Source organism: Glycine soja, chromosome 4 (genome assembly GCF_004193775.1).
Source record: "Glycine soja cultivar W05 chromosome 4, ASM419377v2, whole genome shotgun sequence".
Taxonomy (NCBI): Eukaryota; Viridiplantae; Streptophyta; class Magnoliopsida; order Fabales; family Fabaceae; genus Glycine; species Glycine soja.
Genome location: NC_041005.1, coordinates 1,681,502 through 1,703,121, shown reverse-complemented (window position 1 = coordinate 1,703,121; position 21,620 = coordinate 1,681,502). Strand labels below are relative to the sequence as shown.

At 33.8% G+C, this 21,620-nt stretch overlaps 3 protein-coding genes across 3 annotated transcripts; all 3 read right to left on the bottom strand.

The window, feature by feature from the left end:
- Nucleotides 1–5,879: 5,879 nt before the first annotated feature.
- Nucleotides 5,880–9,210, bottom strand: LOC114408549 (probable 26S proteasome non-ATPase regulatory subunit 3). The gene is made up of 8 exons (XM_028371641.1): nucleotides 9,012–9,210; nucleotides 8,708–8,898; nucleotides 8,182–8,319; nucleotides 7,969–8,105; nucleotides 7,817–7,871; nucleotides 7,414–7,524; nucleotides 6,938–7,177; nucleotides 5,880–6,682 (listed from the first exon to the last, which is right to left on the bottom strand). The coding sequence occupies exons 1-8, from the start codon at nucleotides 9,088–9,090 to the stop codon at nucleotides 6,170–6,172; spliced, it is 1,464 nt and encodes a 487-aa protein (XP_028227442.1). The 5' UTR covers nucleotides 9,091–9,210; the 3' UTR covers nucleotides 5,880–6,169.
- A 2,056-nt stretch (nucleotides 9,211–11,266) lies between these two features.
- On the bottom strand, nucleotides 11,267–14,373 carry LOC114408548. The gene is made up of 4 exons (XM_028371640.1): nucleotides 13,964–14,373; nucleotides 13,623–13,725; nucleotides 12,084–12,245; nucleotides 11,267–11,717 (listed from the first exon to the last, which is right to left on the bottom strand). The coding sequence occupies exons 1-4, from the start codon at nucleotides 14,230–14,232 to the stop codon at nucleotides 11,541–11,543; spliced, it is 711 nt and encodes a 236-aa protein (XP_028227441.1). The 5' UTR covers nucleotides 14,233–14,373; the 3' UTR covers nucleotides 11,267–11,540.
- Nucleotides 14,374–18,180: 3,807 nt separating this feature from the next.
- LOC114408547 lies at nucleotides 18,181–21,290 on the bottom strand. Its single transcript, XM_028371639.1, has 4 exons — nucleotides 20,976–21,290; nucleotides 19,826–19,928; nucleotides 18,911–19,072; nucleotides 18,181–18,522 (listed from the first exon to the last, which is right to left on the bottom strand). The coding sequence occupies exons 1-4, from the start codon at nucleotides 21,239–21,241 to the stop codon at nucleotides 18,352–18,354; spliced, it is 702 nt and encodes a 233-aa protein (XP_028227440.1). The 5' UTR covers nucleotides 21,242–21,290; the 3' UTR covers nucleotides 18,181–18,351.
- Between the last annotated feature and the right edge of the window lie 330 nt (nucleotides 21,291–21,620).

Below are 21,620 nucleotides of genomic sequence, written 5' to 3'. Positions count from 1 at the left end.
TCATTCCCTCTAAACCAGCCGCAGATCCCTCTCTCAAAACTACCAATCCACAGTTATGGCTTCGTCTCGACGCCGTCGTTTTGCAGTGGATATATGGAACAATCTCCGATGATCTTCTCAACACTATCATCGAACATAATTCCACCGCTGCAACCGCGTGGAATCGCTTATTCGACATCTTTTATGATAACAAGAATTCTAGGGCTCTCTACCTAGAGCAAGAATTTTCGCGAACTCATATGGAGCAATTCTCTGATGCTTCCTCCTACTGTCAGCATCTCAAGTCTCTCTCTGATCAACTAGCTAATGTTGGTGCCCCTATATCAAATGAACGTTTAGTTCTTCAACTCATTTCGGGACTAACCGATGCATATGCTGCTGTGGGATCCCAAATTCGTCATGCTGATTCACTTCCTCAGTTCTATAAAGCTCGTTCCATGATCATTTTGGAAGAAACAGCACTGCAGAAAAAGGTGTCAAACTCAGTCGAAAATTCATCTTTCATGGCATCCCACAATGACGCACCAGTTGATTCATCGACATCCCGTCCTAACCGCGGCAACAACGGTAACCACAATCGTGGTGGCCGAAGCCATGGCAGAGGACAGCGTGGACGAGGCCGAGGGAGAAACAATGGACGTGGCGGCGGTCGTGCTCCGCAACAGCAGTGGCCTTCACCATACTACCCGCATCAGCAGTGGGCTTATCCGCCGTACCCAAATCAATATCAGCAGTGGAGCTCCCCGCCATGGCAACCATGGGCTACACCACCTTGTCCGTATCCCACAGCAAGAAATCCAAAGGAACAACCCGGCATCCTTGGGCCCAAGCCGTCTCACCAAGCTCATGTCGCCAATGCAGCGCCAACCTCCTCATATGCTCCAACGGATATTCAAGCTGCCATGCATACTCTCTCACTTTCTACTCCTGATGATCAGTGGTACATGGACACCGGAGCAACCTCGCATATGACGGCTAACGGAGGTAATCTCATGTCCTACTTCAATCTGAGTAATAATATTACTGTCGGTAGTGGTCAAAATATTCCTGTAATTGGTTGTGGACATGCATCATTACCAAATTCCCTTCATCCTCTAAAATTACCTAATGTTTTACATGCACCAAAACTCATAAAAAATCTTATCTCTGTTCGTAAATTTACCATAGATAATGATGTGTCAGTTGAATTTGATCCTTTTGGTTTTTCTGTGAAGGATTTTCAGACAGGAATACTGTTAATGAGATGTAACAGTTCTGGTGACCTCTATCCCATTGCCACAAGACCACCTAATACAACCTTGCCACCATCCACCTTTGCCGCGTTATCCACGGAATTATGGCACAACCGTTTAGGACATCCAGGAGCTACTATCTTAAGTTCTCTGCACCGAGACAACTTTCTCCAATGTAATAAGTCTCCGCACAATTATTTTTGTAATTCATGCCCTCTTGGAAAACACATAAAATTGCCCTTTTATAGCTCTGTGTCTCATACTTTTATGCCTTTTGATATTGTGCACAGTGACCTCTGGACTTCACCAATTCTCAGTTCAGAGGGTCATCGTTACTATGTGTTGTTTCTTGACGATTACACAAATTTCTTATGGACTTTTCCAATTCATACAAAATCTCAGGTTCATTCCGTTTTTCTTCAATTTAGAACTCACATTGAAACACAATTTGAAAGAAAGATTAAATGTTTCCAATGTGACAACGGTAAAGAATATGATAACTCTATGTTTCATAAATTTTGTAAAAACAATGGAATGTCCTTTAGATTTTCGTGTCCTCACACCTCCTCACAAAATGGAAAAGCCGAAAGAAAAATTCGTACCATAAACAACATCATCCGTACCCTTCTTGCCCATGCCTCTTTACCTCCATCAATGTGGCATCATGCACTACACATGGCCACTTACCTACATAATATCCTTCCAAATAAAAAGCTTTCCCTCCAATCACCCACTAAAATACTCTACCAAAAAGATCCGGCCTATACTCACCTTCGTGTCTTTGGATGTCTTTGCTATCCTCTCATCCCTTCATCATCTAGGAATAAGTTACAAGCTCGGTCCACACCTTGTGTCTTCTTAGGATATCCCTCAAATCATAGAGGATACAAATGCTATGATTTATCTAGCCGTAAAATATTTATTTCCCGGCATGTCATTTTTGATGAAACTAAGCTTCCATTTTCTAATCTAAATGTCCCTACAACGGTTGGCTATAATTTTCTGGATGACGACACACCCTTCCTTCCATCCTATTCCTATAGTGCTCCACCCTCTAACCATCAAAATCGTACTCCACCCCTAACTACACCAGTTCAAACAAACATTTATCAACCATCACCATCTTCTTTTAATTCGCCTCCGTCACCCTCCCACAATCACACCTCACCAACCACAGCATCAGCCCCATTCATAACATCACCTCCAAACCCATCATTACCAACTATCATATCATCCCCATCCCCGACTCCTCCACCTTCACAACAAAAACCGCCCCTCTCCCCTCAAATGACAACCAGAGCCCAACACGGTATTGTCAAACCTCGCAAACTCTTCAATCTCCATACATCAACCTCAACCTCCATATCCCCTCTACCTACAAATCCCATTGATGCATTAAATGATCAAAATTGGAAAATGGCCATGAAAGACGAATATGATGCTCTTATTGAAAATAAGACGTGGGACTTAGTTCCTCGTCCGTCTAATGCTAATGTTATTCGGAGTTTGTGGATTTTCAGGCATAAAAAGAAATCTGACGGATCCTTTGAAAGATACAAAGCTCGCCTTGTAGGTAATGGTGCAAATCAACAAACGGGTGTTGATTGTGGTGACACATTCAGCCCGGTGGTCAAACCGGCTACCATTCGAACGGTTCTAAGTGTTGCATTATCAAAATCATGGTGTCTTCATCAATTAGATGTTAAAAATGCTTTCTTGCATGGGAACCTTCATGAAACAGTATACATGCATCAACCTCCTGGATTTCGTAATTCTCAATTTCCTGATCATGTCTGTTTATTGAAGAAATCTCTATATGGTCTCAAACAAGCACCTCGCGCCTGGTACCAGCGCTTCACTGATTATGTAGCTACAATGGGTTTCTCTCACAGTATTTCAGACCACTCTCTTTTTATATATCATCATGGCAATGACATAGCTTATATTCTTCTGTATGTGGATGACATTATTCTTGCTGCATCATCTGACACTCTTAGAGAATCTATTATGGCACAACTGAGTTCTGAATTCTCCATGAAGGATCTGGGGCCTCTAAGTTATTTTCTGGGTATTTCTGTCACCCGACATCCCGAAGGCCTTTTTCTTTCTCAAAAGAAATATGCAGAATACATTATCGAACGAGCAGGTATGTCTTCCTGCAAACCATCCTCCACACCAGTAGACACAAAGGCGAAACTTAGTGGTTCATCCGGTAACCCTTACCATGATCCAACTGAATATCGTAGCCTTGCCGGAGCATTGCAATACTTGACGTTCACTCGACCGGACATCTCATATGCAGTTCAGCAGGTGTGTTTATTTATGCATGATCCAAAAACTCAACACATGTCTGCCTTGAAACGCATTATTCGATACATTAATGGTACCATAGATTTCGGCCTCCATCTGTACCCTTCATCCATCGACAAGCTCATTTCTTACACAGACGCAGATTGGGCCGGTTGTCCAGACACAAGAAGATCTACCTCCGGCTACTGCGTTTATCTCGGTGACAACTTGATCTCATGGTCCGCAAAACGCCAACATACCTTGTCTCGTTCAAGTGCTGAAGCCGAATACAGAGGTGTCGCTAATGTTGTGTCTGAATCATGTTGGTTACGCAACTTACTCTTGGAACTATGTTGTCCTGTCACAAAAGCTACTCTAGTATATTGTGACAACATCAGCGCAGTTTATCTTTCCGACAATCCTGTTCAACATCAACGCACCAAACATATTGAAATGGATATACATTTCGTGCGTGAGAAGGTTGCTTGCGGTCAAGTACGCGTTCTTCACATTCCCTCGCGTTTTCAGATTGCTGACATCTTCACAAAGGGACTTCCGTTGCAACTCTTTGATGACTTTCGTGATAGTCTCAACATTCGTTCACCTCCAGTTTCGACTACGGGGGTGTATTAGATATGTAAATATAGAAACATTATTATTAGTATTAACTACAATGATTATTAGAATCATAACCAATGATTATTAGAATCATAACCACATAATAGTATTAACTACAATGATTATTAGAATCATAACCAATGATTATTAGAATCATAACCACATAATTGTATTGTGCATATAAAAGACTATCAGATCAATGGAAAAGACACGGCCTAAATTATCTTACATTTAGTAACGTGTTCACAATATAAAACAAGACTCTGGTCCAGAGCCCTATAGCGACTGCTGCTTTAGCTCAGCTCTTTAAACAATTGTTACCTAAACCATATTACCTTTAGTCTACCCTCCCGCTCTTCCGCACAAGGTTTTAGACCTCTATTGTAACACCAAAAAGTTATAACTACATTTCTCCTTTGTTGCATTTTCCCATGTTTTAACAAGAGCCCAATAATATGTTTACATAAAACCTCATGGTAAACGAACTAAATCACGCTGCAAGAGATGGTCTTCAAAAAGAATCTCCATCTAAATGCATAAGGAAGGATTTCATCTCAGGGCACCAAGAAAATGAATCGTTCTTGATAGAAAAATAGATTGTGAAGCTATAATTCAATAAATCCTTCATAGTGTGTTTGGATGAGTCAAAAATTTTAAATTCTGAGAATTTCAAATGCTTAAAATTAAATTCTTTTATTTTTAAAATTCTGTGTTTGGATAGAATCTCTCTCTTCAACAATCAGAATTACCACCAAATCAAAGCCCCAGATTTCAAACCAAAACCAACAAGTCAAACCTAAATTCTCCTCTCTCCCCTAAGTCTCTAGATTTCAAACCAAAATCAACAAGTCAAACCTAAATTCTCCTCTCTCCCCTAAGTCTCTCGATGTCCATCGTCTCCGTCACCATATTTATTGGCCTCTTTGTCTCCGCCGCCGCCAAAATTAAAGAGACGCAATGGCTCTGGCAGTGCTACAAGACCCCGCTCCAGTGATTGCTATCCAAACATTCTATTACTATTTGCTTCAAAGGTATTCATTCTATTACTGTTTGCTCCAATGGCCGCTTCGATTTCAAGTGCAAACAAAAAATGAAGGGAGATTGGTTGGAATTGGAGTTGGAGAAGGAATTTGGAGACGCCATTTCTCGAACCCGTTTCGCACCCCACTCCAACAACCTTCTCATTTCTTCTTGGGACTCCGTAAGCAGCAATCTCACTCTAACAACTCTTTTCTCTCTCTCTCTCCCTCTCTTTGGTTTCGCAATTCATTGAATTTGACTCTAAATTAGAATCTTTGCCTCTACGACATCAATGCCTCCCTCCTCATACTCCAAACTCCCTCGCAAGCTCCTATTCTCGATTGCTACTTCCAGGACAACATCGTCCTTTCGCCGTCGTCTCTGATGGACTAATCCGAAGGTCTTCTTTGAATCTTCACTTGTTCCTACGACATAAGCTCGTTTTCTTGTGTTCTCACATTTTCCAAAGAGAGAAGACTAACTAGAGAGAGAAAATTCAAAGAGTACAAAATTTCCAAATTCACTTCCTTAAAGATAAAATTTAAAATTATATTCTTTCAACTAATTAAAATCACGTTTAAAATCTAAAATTTTGAATTTCTTTTACTAAAATATCCAATCATTTATTTTTAATAAAAAAAATTAATTCCCTATAAAAAATACATTCCCTAATTAAATTATCCCATCCAAACACAATCTCAGGATAATAGTTTTTAATAATAAAACTTCTGAAGAGAATTCGCTTGGTCCTAAATAATTGATTTTTTTCTTCAGGTCCTACAACATAATTCTCCAAACAAGGAACAAACCATAGCAGTCATCATGGATGGAAATAAATAGTAAATCTTTCGATATGTTAAACTGACTTTCAGAGATCTTCCACTTAGAAAATGAAAAATTCACCTTTTGAAAAGGAAATAATAATGGAAATTCTTCAAAAGGAAAAGATGAGCAAAGGTTGGAAACGAAGGTATCCTCATAGCAATTCATAGGGTGAAATAAGACAATTATCAAAAATCATCGTCATCCTCCTCTGCAATATGCTTAGCCAGCTCTTGCTCTTGCTGTTGTCTCTCTCTTCTCTTTTCAGCACTTTCCTTCTCTTTGTGTGTGTTTGGTGGAAAACGAAGAGCTCGAACCGCCTCATTGTGCATGTTAAGACAGAAAGCAATCCGAGAATTGAAGGCTGACTGTGGCTCATTTGTGGAGTAAATATCTCCAGTTTCTTTGGACACCATCCAACCATTGGCATGATCCAATGTAGCATCAATTGCACCATCACGAATAGCCTTTGATACAATGCTCTCAGCATCTGCAACAGGATTTGCAGAGTTCAGCCTCAGTTTTTTAGCAACATCAGCTAGAGAGATGCGAGAATAGGAGATGCTGATGTTGCGTAAACCAGTCCTGATGACATTATGCCGCAAACGAACAATCAAATTATGGGTTCTGTCTGCATTAAAGGTAGTGGCAAACTTGTCTGCAATATTCCTAAACAGTTCCAAGTCTCCAATCCGCACAGCCTGAAATTTCCACAACATAAGAGTGTTTAGGAACCAGAAATAACATTATCATGGATATGAAATTATTAATTATTGGGATACAAAGAGAGTGTTCACAAATATGTAAGATGGAATGAATTTATAGTTGAACCAAAACAGGAAAGTTCACGTGTCATGATTAAGAGAGAGAGGGAGACAGGACTAAGCATAATGATATCAGGAACCAGCTTAGAATGACGTTATCATGATAAACTTAGGATAATAACATGGATTTACATTTGTAAGCTCAAAGTAAGGCCTTAAAGCTTTCTCCATTCCTTTCTGCATGAAGACAGTCCGCTCAGGTATTTCTCCCAACAGTAAACGCACTATCACAGCCCACTTGTTACATTGAATTCGAAAACCCCTTGCAGCAACAGGAGCTTTCCGGGCGGCCTGCAGGAGAGACTCTTTTGCATCTGTATACTCCAGCTGAATTGTCCGAATTTTCCCAAGGTAGAAGAGATAACGACAAAACTGAAAAGAAATGCAACAAATGAGGACAAGAAAAAGTAAAGGGAAAATGAATCAAAATAGAGTCTGAGCAACAATAAATGAGACTAGATAAACATCAACAATACAATAGTTGAGGACATTCACAAAGGATTTAACACAACATCTCTTAGCACTGGAATAAAAGGTAGAGATTGTTTACCAAAGTAAAAAAAAATAAAATCAAAGCTTAGGTGCTCAGGATAAAAGAACTACTATACCTGCTGGTTTGAATGTGCTTCAAATCGAGGAGCCTTGGACCTCAACTTCTCAGCCTGATCATATAGGTTGTAGTGAAGGTAGTTTCGAAGTAACAAATTAAGAAGTGTTTCCTGCATTGAATCAACAGTCAACAGATAAGTTAAAAAATAAATAATTTGCATGAATTGTGTGACAGATCAGTCTATATTCAGAGAATATTTATTGTATGCTCGTGATTGAATAATGAATACAATAGAAAATTTAAGATAAATCAAAAAGCTTTAATTACTTACAAACCAGTCATGTGAATTAATTGAGAATCTATAAAAGCTATCAAATATGTCCTTGGTTTTAACATGTGCTCAATTCTAACAAAGATCATAAGCCCTTATATAAAAGGGCTCAAGTACGTTTGAAACAAACCTGTCCCAGCTCATCATGGCGGAGAGTCGCAAATCGGTGCAATGCAAGGAGGTTGCTGAAAACAAAATTCCAAAAATTTAAAATTACTTAAATATAATTTAGTCTTAAACCTCCTTTTTTTCAAGCATTACAAAGATTAGCACCTAACTCACCCCCGAATTTCAGCAAGATCTCCTGTAAGCTCATAGCTATACGAATAGTAAAAATACAGTCTGGATGCAATAACATCAACAGTTCTCCTGTTTGTGTTCTTAAGCCAAACAATGCTAGCCGAGGAACAAGCTTTGGCCTAAAAAGTAAAAGAAACATTAGCTTATAGTCAGTTGTCACTTATCAGTTTGCAAAGTCAAAAAAGGGGAACTGACCTCATTGTATTTTTTCTGATCAATCAGAAAAAGTAGTACAAGCAGGTAACAGTAGATTTCTAGCTCAGGCAACAAGTGTTTGGCTGGGGTTTGAATAGCAGATGTTGCGGCGTCCACTTCCATCTCATGATCATCCTCCTACACAATCAGTGACAAAATTATGAGTTGAAACACCATCACGCAATAAAAACATAGGAAGGAAATATCTTAACATTTCCCAAAGCCAGAGAGAGCACCAAAATAATGCGCTCATTGACCCTCATCCAGTTCCCACTATTAAGTCTATAAACAGAAGTAAAATAATACGAACTTTCCACATGAGCAACGAAATCAACAGAAGTAATTCTTAGAGGGATCACCAATTTACCGATATTCATTCATCTACCTCGTAATTTAGATTTCAAATTAAATGAACCATAGACGACTACCCACCTTCGTCCACTTCATAATTCAAATTAGTGTAATAAAAAAGAATCTAAAGCCCTATTCAACAGGAACAACCCCTGAATCTAACACAGAAGTGCACCTTGGGAAGATACGCAGACAATTTGGCGTGAACTTCAGAGCCTGGAGTGAGAACAAGGTCGAGAAAAGAAGAGATAGCGGATGCTGTCAATTTCCGCCTCAACGCAATTGTAAGGCGAACAGCGCGAGCAATTCTACGAACTTCCTTCGAGTACGAACCGGTCTCGATAAGAGACGCTATCTCCTTCAAATCTGCGAGTCCAAATCCCAAAGCAAAAAAAAATAAAGGGCAAAATGTTGGAATGGTTTTGTGAAATTGCGAAATCGGCAGTGGGAGTGATTAGAGAAAGATGCTATATGCTTACGCTGCAAAGTAGATGGAGCAGGCAAAGAAACAGAGTTGGAAGGCGTTGAGCGATCCCTCATCTCGAGATCTTGAGTCATGTCGAAGAAAAACTAGTGAAAGCGCAAAATCAAACAAGAATTGGGGGAATCTGATGCAAACCCTAACAGGGTGAAGAAGACCAAAGTGAAACCAATATGGTCGAACAGCTGGCACATGTCCTCTATGGTCACCTCACTTCTCATGTTAAGAAAACTTGTAAACGTAAAATGGGCCTTAGATGGATGGGCCAAGTCAAGCCACGAGCCATGTTTCACGAAAAAGATCATTGTACCCCTCTTTTCATACCCACCACACTTTCTCTCTTTCCTTTCACTTCCCTGCACCCCCAACAAATTCACAACGGAAACTTAATTCTGCGTGCAAAATTTGAAATAGAATCATGATTATGTTTTAGATTTTGTATGCGGAATTATGCTTTTGTTATATTTTTTTAAGTAAAAAAAAAAAAACATGACAAAAACATGATTCTGTGTACAACATTCAAAACAGAATTATGATTTCGTTCTAAATTTTGTAGACGGAATTACATTTTTGTTATTTTTTTAAGTCGAAATAAATGTACAACAAAAACATGATTCTACAACAAAATTTGAAATGAAATCATGATTTCATTTTGGATTTTAACTGAAGTCTCATTTTTGTTGTAATGCAGGGATTGCGAACAAAATATAAAATGTGTTTTCATGTACAAAATCCAAAATGAAATGATGATTCTATTTTTTAATTTTGTTGGGACCCTTGCACTATAACAAAAACATGATTATATGAGAGTGGTGACAATAATAATGTGTTGGGACCATTAACAACTCTCCAAAAAAATCAAGCTACTAAGCCAAATGTATTCTCTCAAAAATTATATTTTGGAACTTGTAGCTTAATTGATGAAAAAAACATTTAGTGTATTTTATTAAATATTTTAAAAGATAAATATTAATATTCTGTTTTAAATAAAATATTTTAATTGAAGACTTTTACTTTTCATTTGATACTTTTTACAGTATTTTTCATTGAATAATTTGAAAAAAGTAAAACAAGTAGTTATTTTCTCTGGCCTCTAGTCAGTTTAATTGACTTGATGACAATAATTTTAAATGGATAATTATTATTCTTTTGTGAGTATATATTTTTATAACACGTGAGCTCCTTTGAACAGCTCAACAAAAACAAAAATTGCATTTGTATCATTATATTATTCGTTGAATTCACCAACAAATATTTTATTGTATTGTCCATACAGTTAAGAACAATCACAATCTCAACTTGAAAAAAAAAATCGATATTAATTTTAAATTTCACAAATGACTTCACAACAATTATTTAACTTAAAAAAAAAATTCTTTGGCGGGTACTTAAATAAGAAGCCAATACTTAATATTAAGTACATGTCTCTGATGATTGAATGCTTAACAAGCACTGTTCTTAAGTTCTTAATAAGTAATTCGAGATGGATTTAAAGAAAAGACCTGCAACCTGCTACTCAAGCATCCAGTATGTTGGGAACTACTTTGCGTCTGTTGAACCAGTTTGTTGCAATCAGATTCAAAAGTAGCTCTAAATAGGCACAATTCTTCATCCACTTGTAATGCCCACCAGAAACCCAGAGCTTCTCTGCTATGGATGGCTCACAAATCATTTTGGTATGTCTTGTTGTAGAAGCCAGTTGCATACATTCTTTTCTACTCTTACTTACGGCTCACAACTGAATACTGACTTGAGCATGTCTTTTGCAGGAATTTCTTTCCGGCTACCTCATTCGGAACATACAAAAAAAAAAAAAAAAAATACGTGTACAAAGACTCATCGACAAAAGAGATAGTTTTCGATCGTTATTTGACAGGATCACCAGAACTGCACATTCGTGATTTCTTGCAATAAATCCCCAACCAGTGCCCCTTTTTGCAACAACAGAATAATCAAAATTTACCTTCAAAAATGTACACTGACATCAAATTGTGATTCAGAGTTTGTACAGAGTACCCAACGCCGTTATCACTTGTCAGCGATTACTCAGCATCGCAGTTGATCACGTTTCCTTTTTCTTCCCCCATTCACTCCCCCTCCAGTCACACTCATTGTAATTTCCCCATATTCTTGTTAATTTATTATTATAAATTATTTTGGATGATTAATTAGCTTTCCCCAGAATATTGTTATTGTCAACCGACCAAATATACATAGAAACACATAATTCCTAGAAAACCTTATCCAATGATATACAAACAATGTAAAGGTTTTAATCTTTTACATTTCATTATATTTTTAATATTCATTCTATCACCTTTCATAAAATTCAAACATAGGCCAAGGAATATCACATCATCATTGCCCAGTGTATCATATATTCCAATACATGCCACATATGTATATGTATGGACTAAGGAATGTTTTATAACATTTGATTCCATTATTAGTCAGCGGATACATTCTTCAGATTCCTTCACTGATACAGTGCTAATGCAACTGGACTTTATTTATATACCGACAATTTTCACAAGAAGAAATGAAGGGACTCTTCATTTTGGATACTCTTCTTATTCTTAGCACCAACCAATGGGTCAATGACCTTTCTCCAAGTCTTGTAGTCAACAGCAGCTCCAGTATCAGGCAACAAGAATCCATTGACATAGAAAAATGGCGTTCCATACACCCCTCTCGAAGCAGCATACTGCATTTTCAAATAAACTTGGAATTAAACTAACATGAAAGATGTATTTGATTGAAGTGGGAGCCATATTCACGTGCTTTTTCAAGTCTTAAATCCAGGAATTAAGATATGAAAATATTAGCTTTGAATACATAATTTAAAATCCAAATATCCTCTAATAAGTTGAAGGTGAGCTATACTAACATCAAATGTATTTGATTGAAAGGTGAGCCATATTTATGCATTTTTTCAAGTCTTAAATCAAAGAATCAAGATATTAAAATATTAGTTTTGACTTTTGAACACAAAATTTCAAATCCAAATATCTTCAAATAAGTGGAATTAATTCGAATGCAACCTAAAAGATAAAAAAAAAAATTGCCTTACCTTAAAAGAAACTCTGGTCTGAATATCAGTTGTTGTGTCATTGAAGCCATTCTTTATGGTTTTATAATAAGAGCTCCCAACTACTTGTGTTGCAGACTTCACTACTTCCTCTATAATAGAAGCCCTAGATAAGTTCCGTGTTTGAGCCCCATAGAAATTCTCCTGTTAAAGGGTATGCACCAGATCTAGTGAGTAAGAAACTAGAATAACTTTTCGGCTTTTCATCTAGAAAGATTGCATCTAAGATGCAAATGCATTTAATGTCTTAAGCTATGAAGCACAAACACCTCTCTTGTTTGAAGTGTCACCGTGTCGGGCATGTTTTTAACACCGACACATTCCGACACTTCTGATTAAGTTTTCAATTTAAAAATAACTTTTAGTTGGCTTGAACACTTAAGTGGATACCTTTACACAACTCAGACACTTGAAAAAACATAGAATGTTGGTTTAAAAAGACGGATATATCATCAATTTAAATATTTTGTTATATGATTCTCATATTTCATTTTATTAGAGATTCTCTCTTTTGAGTGTGTTTATGGTGTCCCCGTTTCCTATATTTTAGACATTAGTCATGTCAAAGTGTACGTGTCTATCTTGTGTCCGGTGTCCATGTCAGAGTCTTGTGCTTCATAGGTCTTAAGCATAACACAACATACAAATCATAGTGACATCAATGTAAACAATTTTAAGCCAGATAACTATGATTTTACAAGTAGCCATGTTGCTCTTCCTTAAATCGTTATGACAGGTATGGCTTATATTAAGGCATGTTGCCTATTCAACAACGAAACTTTCATTGTGCGAACCCACTAGAATTTCCCCATGAATCAGAAGCAGCTAACACTAAACCACCATGTGATCAATATCTAAGGCTATATTTGAAATTTAAAACAGAACAAGCAGAAAGAAAGCAAAGAGAATGAAAATTCAATAGAAGAAAACGAATGTCCATCTTATGCAAGGATAAAATAAAAACCAGAGAATAAAATCTCAAGGATTGCCAGTTTCCATCATCTGGGGACAATCCATTTTGGATACATAAATTGTGCTATATATGATTAATGGGAGTTGGGTTTAGCAAAAGGGGTAAGTCTCTCACTTTGTGAAGTAGGGAAGCTGTCCACATTTAGTGTCTGAAAGTGTCTCAAACAGGAGTGTCTCTAAAGAAAAGATAGCTACAGGGAACAAAAATAAATAAATATTGTGCAGCCTGTGTGTGCGCCCATAAAAGACAAACTCAAGTTCAGGTGTGGGTTCAAAGTCCACTAAATGACTAAAAAAAAAGCAAACCCAAGACCAAAGTGTAAGAGTACAACCAACAATAAGGAGTGGAAAGAATGGAGAAAAACTGAAAGTTCAATAAACCTTGAAAGGCCCTTGCGAATAGCAAATTTAAAGCACGATGAAAATGGAAAACACCTTTCTCAAACCATCCAAATTCACAGTGGCGAAAGCTTTAAGCCAATAATACATACCATCTTCAACCAATGCACACATCAGATACAAATTGATTTCGAAAATGTAAATACAAACCTGATACCTGAAGAACCACTCCAGCAAGGGGAACGTTGCAGATGCGTTCAAATTGTTCACAATGTGCAGAGCACGAGACGTAACAAAAGCATTGTCATGGTAACTGCAATTTCCAGAATAAAGAAAACCAAAATTTCAATTCAATACAGCACACTCAGGGAATGACAATTGAGGTCAGCACACAAATTATGTGCACTCCACACACTGTTTCTGTGTTTGCTGAATTTTAGGAATCAACATGATACATAATACTGAAAAATTGAGTATAGCATAAAATAAAAAGTCAAATATTGTTCCTTAAAATAATAATAAGAAGAAGAAAGGATTTAGGTATGACTAACGGTAGAGGGAGGAGGTGAAGAAGGAGCGAAACCCGAGAAGCGTAGTGATGAAGAGCTTGTTTGAGTGGAGGCCAGGAATCCCTGCTATCTGGGCACACTGGGTCATAAAACGCTTCTATCAAAACCGTATCCAACAAATTCAAGTTCCCCTTCCCGTAGACGAAGCCATCAAATCTCGAAGGCGGTATGTAATCGGCACCAACACCCAACAGAATAAACAAAACCTGCAACGCAGCGAATTGCAGTATTGTCGTTCGCAACATCTTCATTCTCACTGTGGGCAAGTCAATGAACTGACGAATCAAACCTTAACCAAGCCCTGTTACTATTTGTACTAATCCACACCCAAGTGGGGCCACCGGTTACTTCGCGTTTATTTTTCTTTGACAAATACTTTTACTTAGATAGGTAAACATAAAATTATGTTGCTCATTATTTTTTAATATGATTTGTACAATAATTTTTTTTTAATTCTTTAATCAGTATCCTAAAAATACTGGTTAACGAGATTCTTATTATTTACTTATGGTCAAATTTCATTAAAAAATGTTATTAATGTATATTTATTCCTTAACCAATGCCCATTATTAATGTATATCTCATTAAAATTTATCTTAAAATAATTATTTTTTTAATTTTTTAATCTAACATTAATTACGTTTTTTCATTAATGTCCTATTAATGGTAGATAACAAAAATTATAAATGAAATAATGTTATTATAGAGTTAATTTTGTAAAATTAATAATTTCTTTCATCTATTATTACTTTTTTTATGTATACAAAATAACTTAAAATGACTATTATTTTGGAACTAAAGAAATATAAATTTGAATGTATTATGTAGTTTTAATGTGAATTCTAATATGAACTTCTTATCTTAAATTCATTAAAAAGTATTATGCATATATATTTTTAAAAAATTGTTATTTATCAAGGTCCTTAAAATATTAATTAAAAAATTAAAAGGAAAAAAATACTTATTATAGAAGTTGTTTTTTTATCCAACAAAATATTGATCTAATAGGTAAAGAATAGACCTACAACTTTCAAGTATATTGAGCCTTCAAACTTGTCATAATCATGCACCTTATCACAAACTCATTTAAACTTTTGAAAAGAAACATAAATGTGAAGTCTTTTTCCCAAAATATAAATTTGGAAATTGCACGTAACAATATTTAATTATTTGTAGTCCGATACTTTTTTGTCTTAAAATAATAATCATCTTAAATTATTTTACACAAGACAAGAAATAAATAAATATATATATATAAGAGAATATCATGAATTTATTTATTAATTTTATTTTTTATTATTAATATTATAGAGAATAAAAATAAAAAAATAATTAATATTACATTAAAATTTAAAATAATTTGTTTTCTTTTACAAGAGAGGAGGGTGTATTTCAGTGTGTGTATGAGATTTAATGCAGACGAGGTACATTGAATCTGGCCGGATCTTTGCACTTCACGACAACATCATTGATTCTGATTGAGATTATAAATCTAATTGATAAAGGAAGCATCGTAAGGATCCATTAACGCCGTTTTGAAGCGATATAGAAAAGTTAGGAATCCACTTATTTAATAAGGTAGATCCCCCGATATTGCGAGGGAAAAAGCTACGCGTGGGAAAAGAGCTTATAAAGTATAAACACTAGATAAAAAATGTACTAGTGTGCTTTTATTTGGTTTAAATATTTTTTATTTTTGTTTTTATTTTGTAAAATAACTTTTAGGATAAATAGTTATTTTTATCTTATAATTGATTAATAAATACATCCTTAAAATATGAAAATATAAGATTTAATTTCTAAACATACAAATTTGTCATATTATTTCACACAGAGAGACAAATATTTATGTTTGAAATAATGATTGCCAAGGTGGATGGCCTCGGCATATTTATCATATTATTTTTATGACTTTTCATCTCACATTTCACTCATAAATGTATCACTGAAAGATAAAAATATAAAATTTAATTTTTGAAAGTATAAAAAGTACGAGAAATATATTTAGACATTAATAATAAATTGTGACTTATTATTATTATTATTATTATTGTGAGTTTGTAATTTACTGCTCCTGTTTGGTTAATACTTATCTAATATATTTTTTAAATTATCTTTTAATATTTATATTTTTATTATTTTGATTTCCTTGTTAAACCTTAATCTTCACTTTTTTAAAAAAAAATTATCTTATGTCTTATAATTTTATCGAATTTTTCACTTTCAATCTTTAAAATTATTCTATATTCCAATTCCAACTTAAGTACCCTTTTATTTAGATTGAAAATAATATGTCGAGAATTTTGAGTATAAAAAACACAATCGCCCGCGGGATCAAATTTATTTATTAAAAAAAGAATTTAATCAACTATTTTTTTTAAAAAAAAAGTCTCACAAAATTTATACTAGATAAAGCTAAAGTGGAATTATAAGTCTTTTTACTTAATCAATAAAATGTATATATGTATACCTCAAATATGAAAGAATCCCTTGAATAAACCTTATGTGCTTTCACTCGAGACAACACTTATTACCCAATATATGAATGAAATGAAAATAGTTTCTAACAAATAAAGAACCCAAATAAATTTAAATAAAAAATACAATAATGTTTAAATTAATACAAAGGTTAACTTTGGAAAAAAAAAACTAATACAGAGGTTTGTTCTTTCAAAACAAAATTTAAGGGTTGTAATGACCTTGCATTCCATGACATACTATAACAGAGTACGTAATAAAGATAGATTAATAATTAATTGAAGAAACAAAAAATTTCAAGAAATAAAATACTTTTATTTTTTAAAATGGTAACTCAATTTTTTTATGTCACAAAACTAAAGAAATTTATTTATTTTGAAAAATAAGTAGTTATATTGATTAATTAAAAAGTCAATTAACAATTTAATAGATGGATAAATAGATAGATAATCAAAGTATAACAGTTTAGATCTTAAGACTGTTTTTTTAATCCCGCTTTCCCTTTTTTATACTTTCGATGACTAAATTTTACATTTCTATTTTTCAGAGACGCATTTATCAGCGGAGTGGAAAAATGAAAAGTCAAAAAAATATTATAACAAATATAGTCAAATATATTTATCGTATTTTTTACATTTTCAGGAATTAAACTTTATATTTTCATTTTTAAGGACACATTTATCAACGAATTTCATGTTGAGAACAAAAGCAAATATTTATCATAACTTTTAACATTATTCAATAAGGCGTCATGTAGTTTTGTCAAGTGTAAAATCTAAATCTAAATTTTCTTATATACTACTATTAAGACTTGTTAAATTTGAAACGTTCGAGTTTGGACGACTAAATTGTTGACGTGGGATTATAATATTACAATTTTAATTATTAATTTGATTAATAAAATATTTAATTTAATGAGAATTTAATTAAAATTTATTATTAAAAAACTTGACTTAACGATTTAACGGTCAACTCCTTCAAAATTGGCGGTTGAATAAAAAAAATTTAAAAAAACAAAAGAAAAACAAATATTTATATTTTTTATAAGGTAACCAAAGTAAAATAGGAAACTAAAATTATATTTTTTAATAACTAATAAGTATTTCCTGAAATATTGTTATTGTGAACCAAGCAAATATATCCAGAAATACACTTCTCCGAGATGATCTTAATTAATATATTCAAACAACTAAATAAAGATTTTATTTTATGAGATGAGATCAAATTATACTAGTATAACCTTAACAATTGTTACACAATTTTATAATTTAATATAAAATATGATTTTTATTAATTCAACCGTTGAATTATATTTATATATTATCAAGATCGTCTATATCAAATTTTATCAAAATTGAATAATAATAAGAAGATAATCAGATGATTCGTATTTTAGTATATCTTTAAATGTTTATATTATAATCATTTTAACTTATATGAATGAGGTACAAATGATTTGAGATTAATATGAAATTTTACACATATAATATATATAAATGAAACTTTCAATCCAACTGTTAATTTTAAAAAAATATCATTCAATTAAGAATTATAGATTGATAAAATAATTGTCAAAGTTACACGGATCTAATTTGATTCCTCCTCTTATTTTATTATGTTCCATTATATTTGATTCTATTTTAATATATCCCAATTCATTCTATCATTTTTTCAAAAATCCAAAGCCTAAGGAACGTAGCATCATCACCCCGTGGATCATATATACGAATTTCCAACCCATGCCACATATGTATATGCAAGGACTAAGGAATGTTTTATAACAGTTGATTCCATTATTGCATTCTCGACACTAGCAGCTACGAGACACTCTTTATTTGGATTCCTTCAATGATAAAGTGCTAATGCAACTGGGCTTTACATTCCCACAATTTTTACAAGAAGAAACGAAGGGACTCTTCATTCTGGATACTCTTCTTCACACCAACCAATGGATCAATGACCTTCCTCCAAGTCTTGTAGTCAGCGGTAGCTCCAGTATCAGGCAACAAGAATCCATTGACATAGAAAGAAGGCGTTCCATACACCCCTCTCGAAGCAGCGTACTGCATTTTTTAAGAACTTAAAATTAAACTAACATGAAAAATGAATTTGATTGAAAGGCCGGCTATATTTAAACTAACATAATTTGAATAATCCAGTCTTAATTCAAAGAATACATAATTTTAAAGTGGAAGGTGAACTAAACTAACATCAAATGCATTTGATTGAAAGGTGAGCTATATTTAGGCGTCTTATCAAGCCTTAAATCAAGTAATTAATAAGATATGAAAATACTAGTTTTGAATACAAAAATTGAAATCCAAATATCTTCTAATATGTGGAATTAGTCTGAACACATTCTTGATAGATTTACCGGTAGATGAATCGGATGATGATGGATGAATAGATTGTTTTGTCACTTCTACTCAAAGATAAAAGAGTTTGTCTTACCTTGAAAGAAACTCTGGTCTGATAATCAGTTTTTGTGTCATTGAAGCCATGCTTTATGGCGTTATAATAAGAGCTCCCAGCTGCTTCTGTTGCAGACTTCACTATCTCATCTACAATAGAAGCCCTAGATAAGTTCCGTGTTTGGGCCCCGTAAAATTTCTCCTGATAAAGGGTATGCACTAGATCTGGTGAGTAAGAAACTTGAATAACTTAAGTAGAAAGATTGTCTCCTAGATGCAAATGTATATATGTCTTAGGCATAATACAGAAGATACGCACAAATATTTTGTTGCTCTCCTAGATGCAAATGTATACAATTTTAAGCCAGAGAAATGTGGTTTTACAATGTTGCTCTTCGTTATAGTTATGAGTTATGCCAGGTATGTCTTATATTAATACATGTTACTGATTCAGCAACGCAACTTTCATTGTGCGAACCCACACACCGAAATCTCCCCACGAATCAGATGCAGCACTCAACCATCAAGTGATCAATATGTAAGGCTATTTTTGAAAATTGAAACAGAACAAGCAGGAAGAAAACAATTTTCCATCTCATTTCTTGGATATAATAAAAACAGGGGAGTAAATGAATGTGTCTGTGTGTGTGCCCATTAACATGATATATCTATGGCATTAATTGCGCAGTCCGTGTGTGTGCCCATAAAAGACATAAAATGTGTCAAAGCAAGAATTGGTAAACCAAGAGGCCAACACCATAGCGAAAGAGTACAACCAACAATAAGGAGTGGAAAAAAACAGTGAAAAGTTGAAACTTTACTTGAAAGGCTTGTGGAGATTTAAAGCACTATGAAAACGGAGAACTCCTTTCTCAATCAATTTAAACAAACAAATCTGGTATTCAACCGATACATACATCAAATACAAATTGATTTTGAAACTGTGAATACAAACCTGATGCTTGAAGAACCATTCCAGCAAGGGGAACGTTGCAGATGCGTTCAATGTGTTCACAATGTGCAAAGCACGGGTCGCGACGAAAGCATTGTCATGGTAACTGCAATTTCCATAGACAAAATTTATACTCCGCGTAGGTAGAATGACAATTGAAGTCAGCGCACAAACAATATTAAATGCAATCTAGCACATTATTTTTATATTTGCTGAATTTCAGGATTCAACATGATTCATAATAGGTTAAATTAGTCGGTTGTTAGCTGAAATATTTGAAAATTTTCAAATGGGTCCAATTCTTTTTTAATTGAGTTTTTTGTTAAATATTTTTTTTATCGAGTTCTTGAGTTTTTAAAATCAGTATTTTTATTTTTTTTTACAATTTCAAGTCACCAAAAACTAATATCAGAAATATAATTAAAAAAATAATCTATGAATCTATTTAAAAATTCTTAAATCGTTCAGGAACAACTAAATAATTTGACCTTTATAATAACATTAAGAGACAAGGAAGTTACTAGGCAACAATATGAGTGGCAAAAATATCCATTAATCCACGACTCATCCAGTACATTCATGTAAAATCCAATAGATACTCTCTCTGACTCAATTTATAAGACCTGAATTAGAAGACTCATCCGGTCCATTCATGTAAAATCCAATAGATCCTCCCTCCGATTCAATTTATAAGATCCGAATAAGATCGAAGTGGTGTTTAATTCTTTTTGTTAGAGTCAATTCATAATCTTTCTTATAATAGTTCTTTTCAGACTAAAATATCCTAATTAAAAGAAATTTTTTAATGACATACAAATAGCAAAGAGAATTAGAGAAAAAAGTGATAAATGATAGTTTTGAAAAAATAAAATAAATAGTTTTTAATTAAATTAATTATTTTATTTGATATTAATAATTATTGATTAAATTTTATTTATGGATAAATAAGAAAAAAGTGTTTTTAAATAATTCTTTAATAGACCATAAATGAATTAACAAACGATTTTTAATCAATTAATTATAATCTAAATAAATAAATAACTATCTAATCTAATCTGTCTGAGATAGCTGCACAGCAAAAATAATTAAAAGTCATCAAAGGGAAGAAAAGAGAAGGAAGGGGAGAGTGAGAAAATATGCAGGTATGACTAACGGTAAAGGGAGGAGATGAAGGAGGAACGAAACCCGAGAAGAATAGTGATGAAGAGCTTGTTTGAGTGGAGGCCATGAATCCCTGCTGTATGGGCACACCGGATCATAAAACGCTTCTATCAAAACAGTATCCAAATCTAAGTACCCATTTTGGTAGACGAACCCATCCAACCTTGAAGGCGGTATGTAATCAGCACCACCACTCAAAAAAATAACAAAAACCTGCAACGCAGCCAATTGCACTATTGCCACCTGCAACATTTTCATTCTCACTCACTTAGTTGCGGAAGAACCCACTCACCAGAAAAACTTTCCCTTTTATTTCATGTGCTGATTAATTATTGTTTAGTGAGATTGCGCCTTTTTTTTTTTTTTAATAAATCCAGGCAGAAAATAAATGATTTTTGTAAGATGCTCGGACTCATTTAAGACATTATTTTTTTTCTAATATATATTTTATATCTCTAATAAATTTTTTTTTAATAAAAATATTATTTTATATTAAATTTCAAATAAATTAATAATTTTATTTTTTAACTTTGATATTTTTTAATCTCCCATAAATTAAAAATTTTTATTTTAGTTTTGACTAATCATAAATGATTTTTTTATTAAAAAAATACAAAATTCATAAATTTTCAGAAAT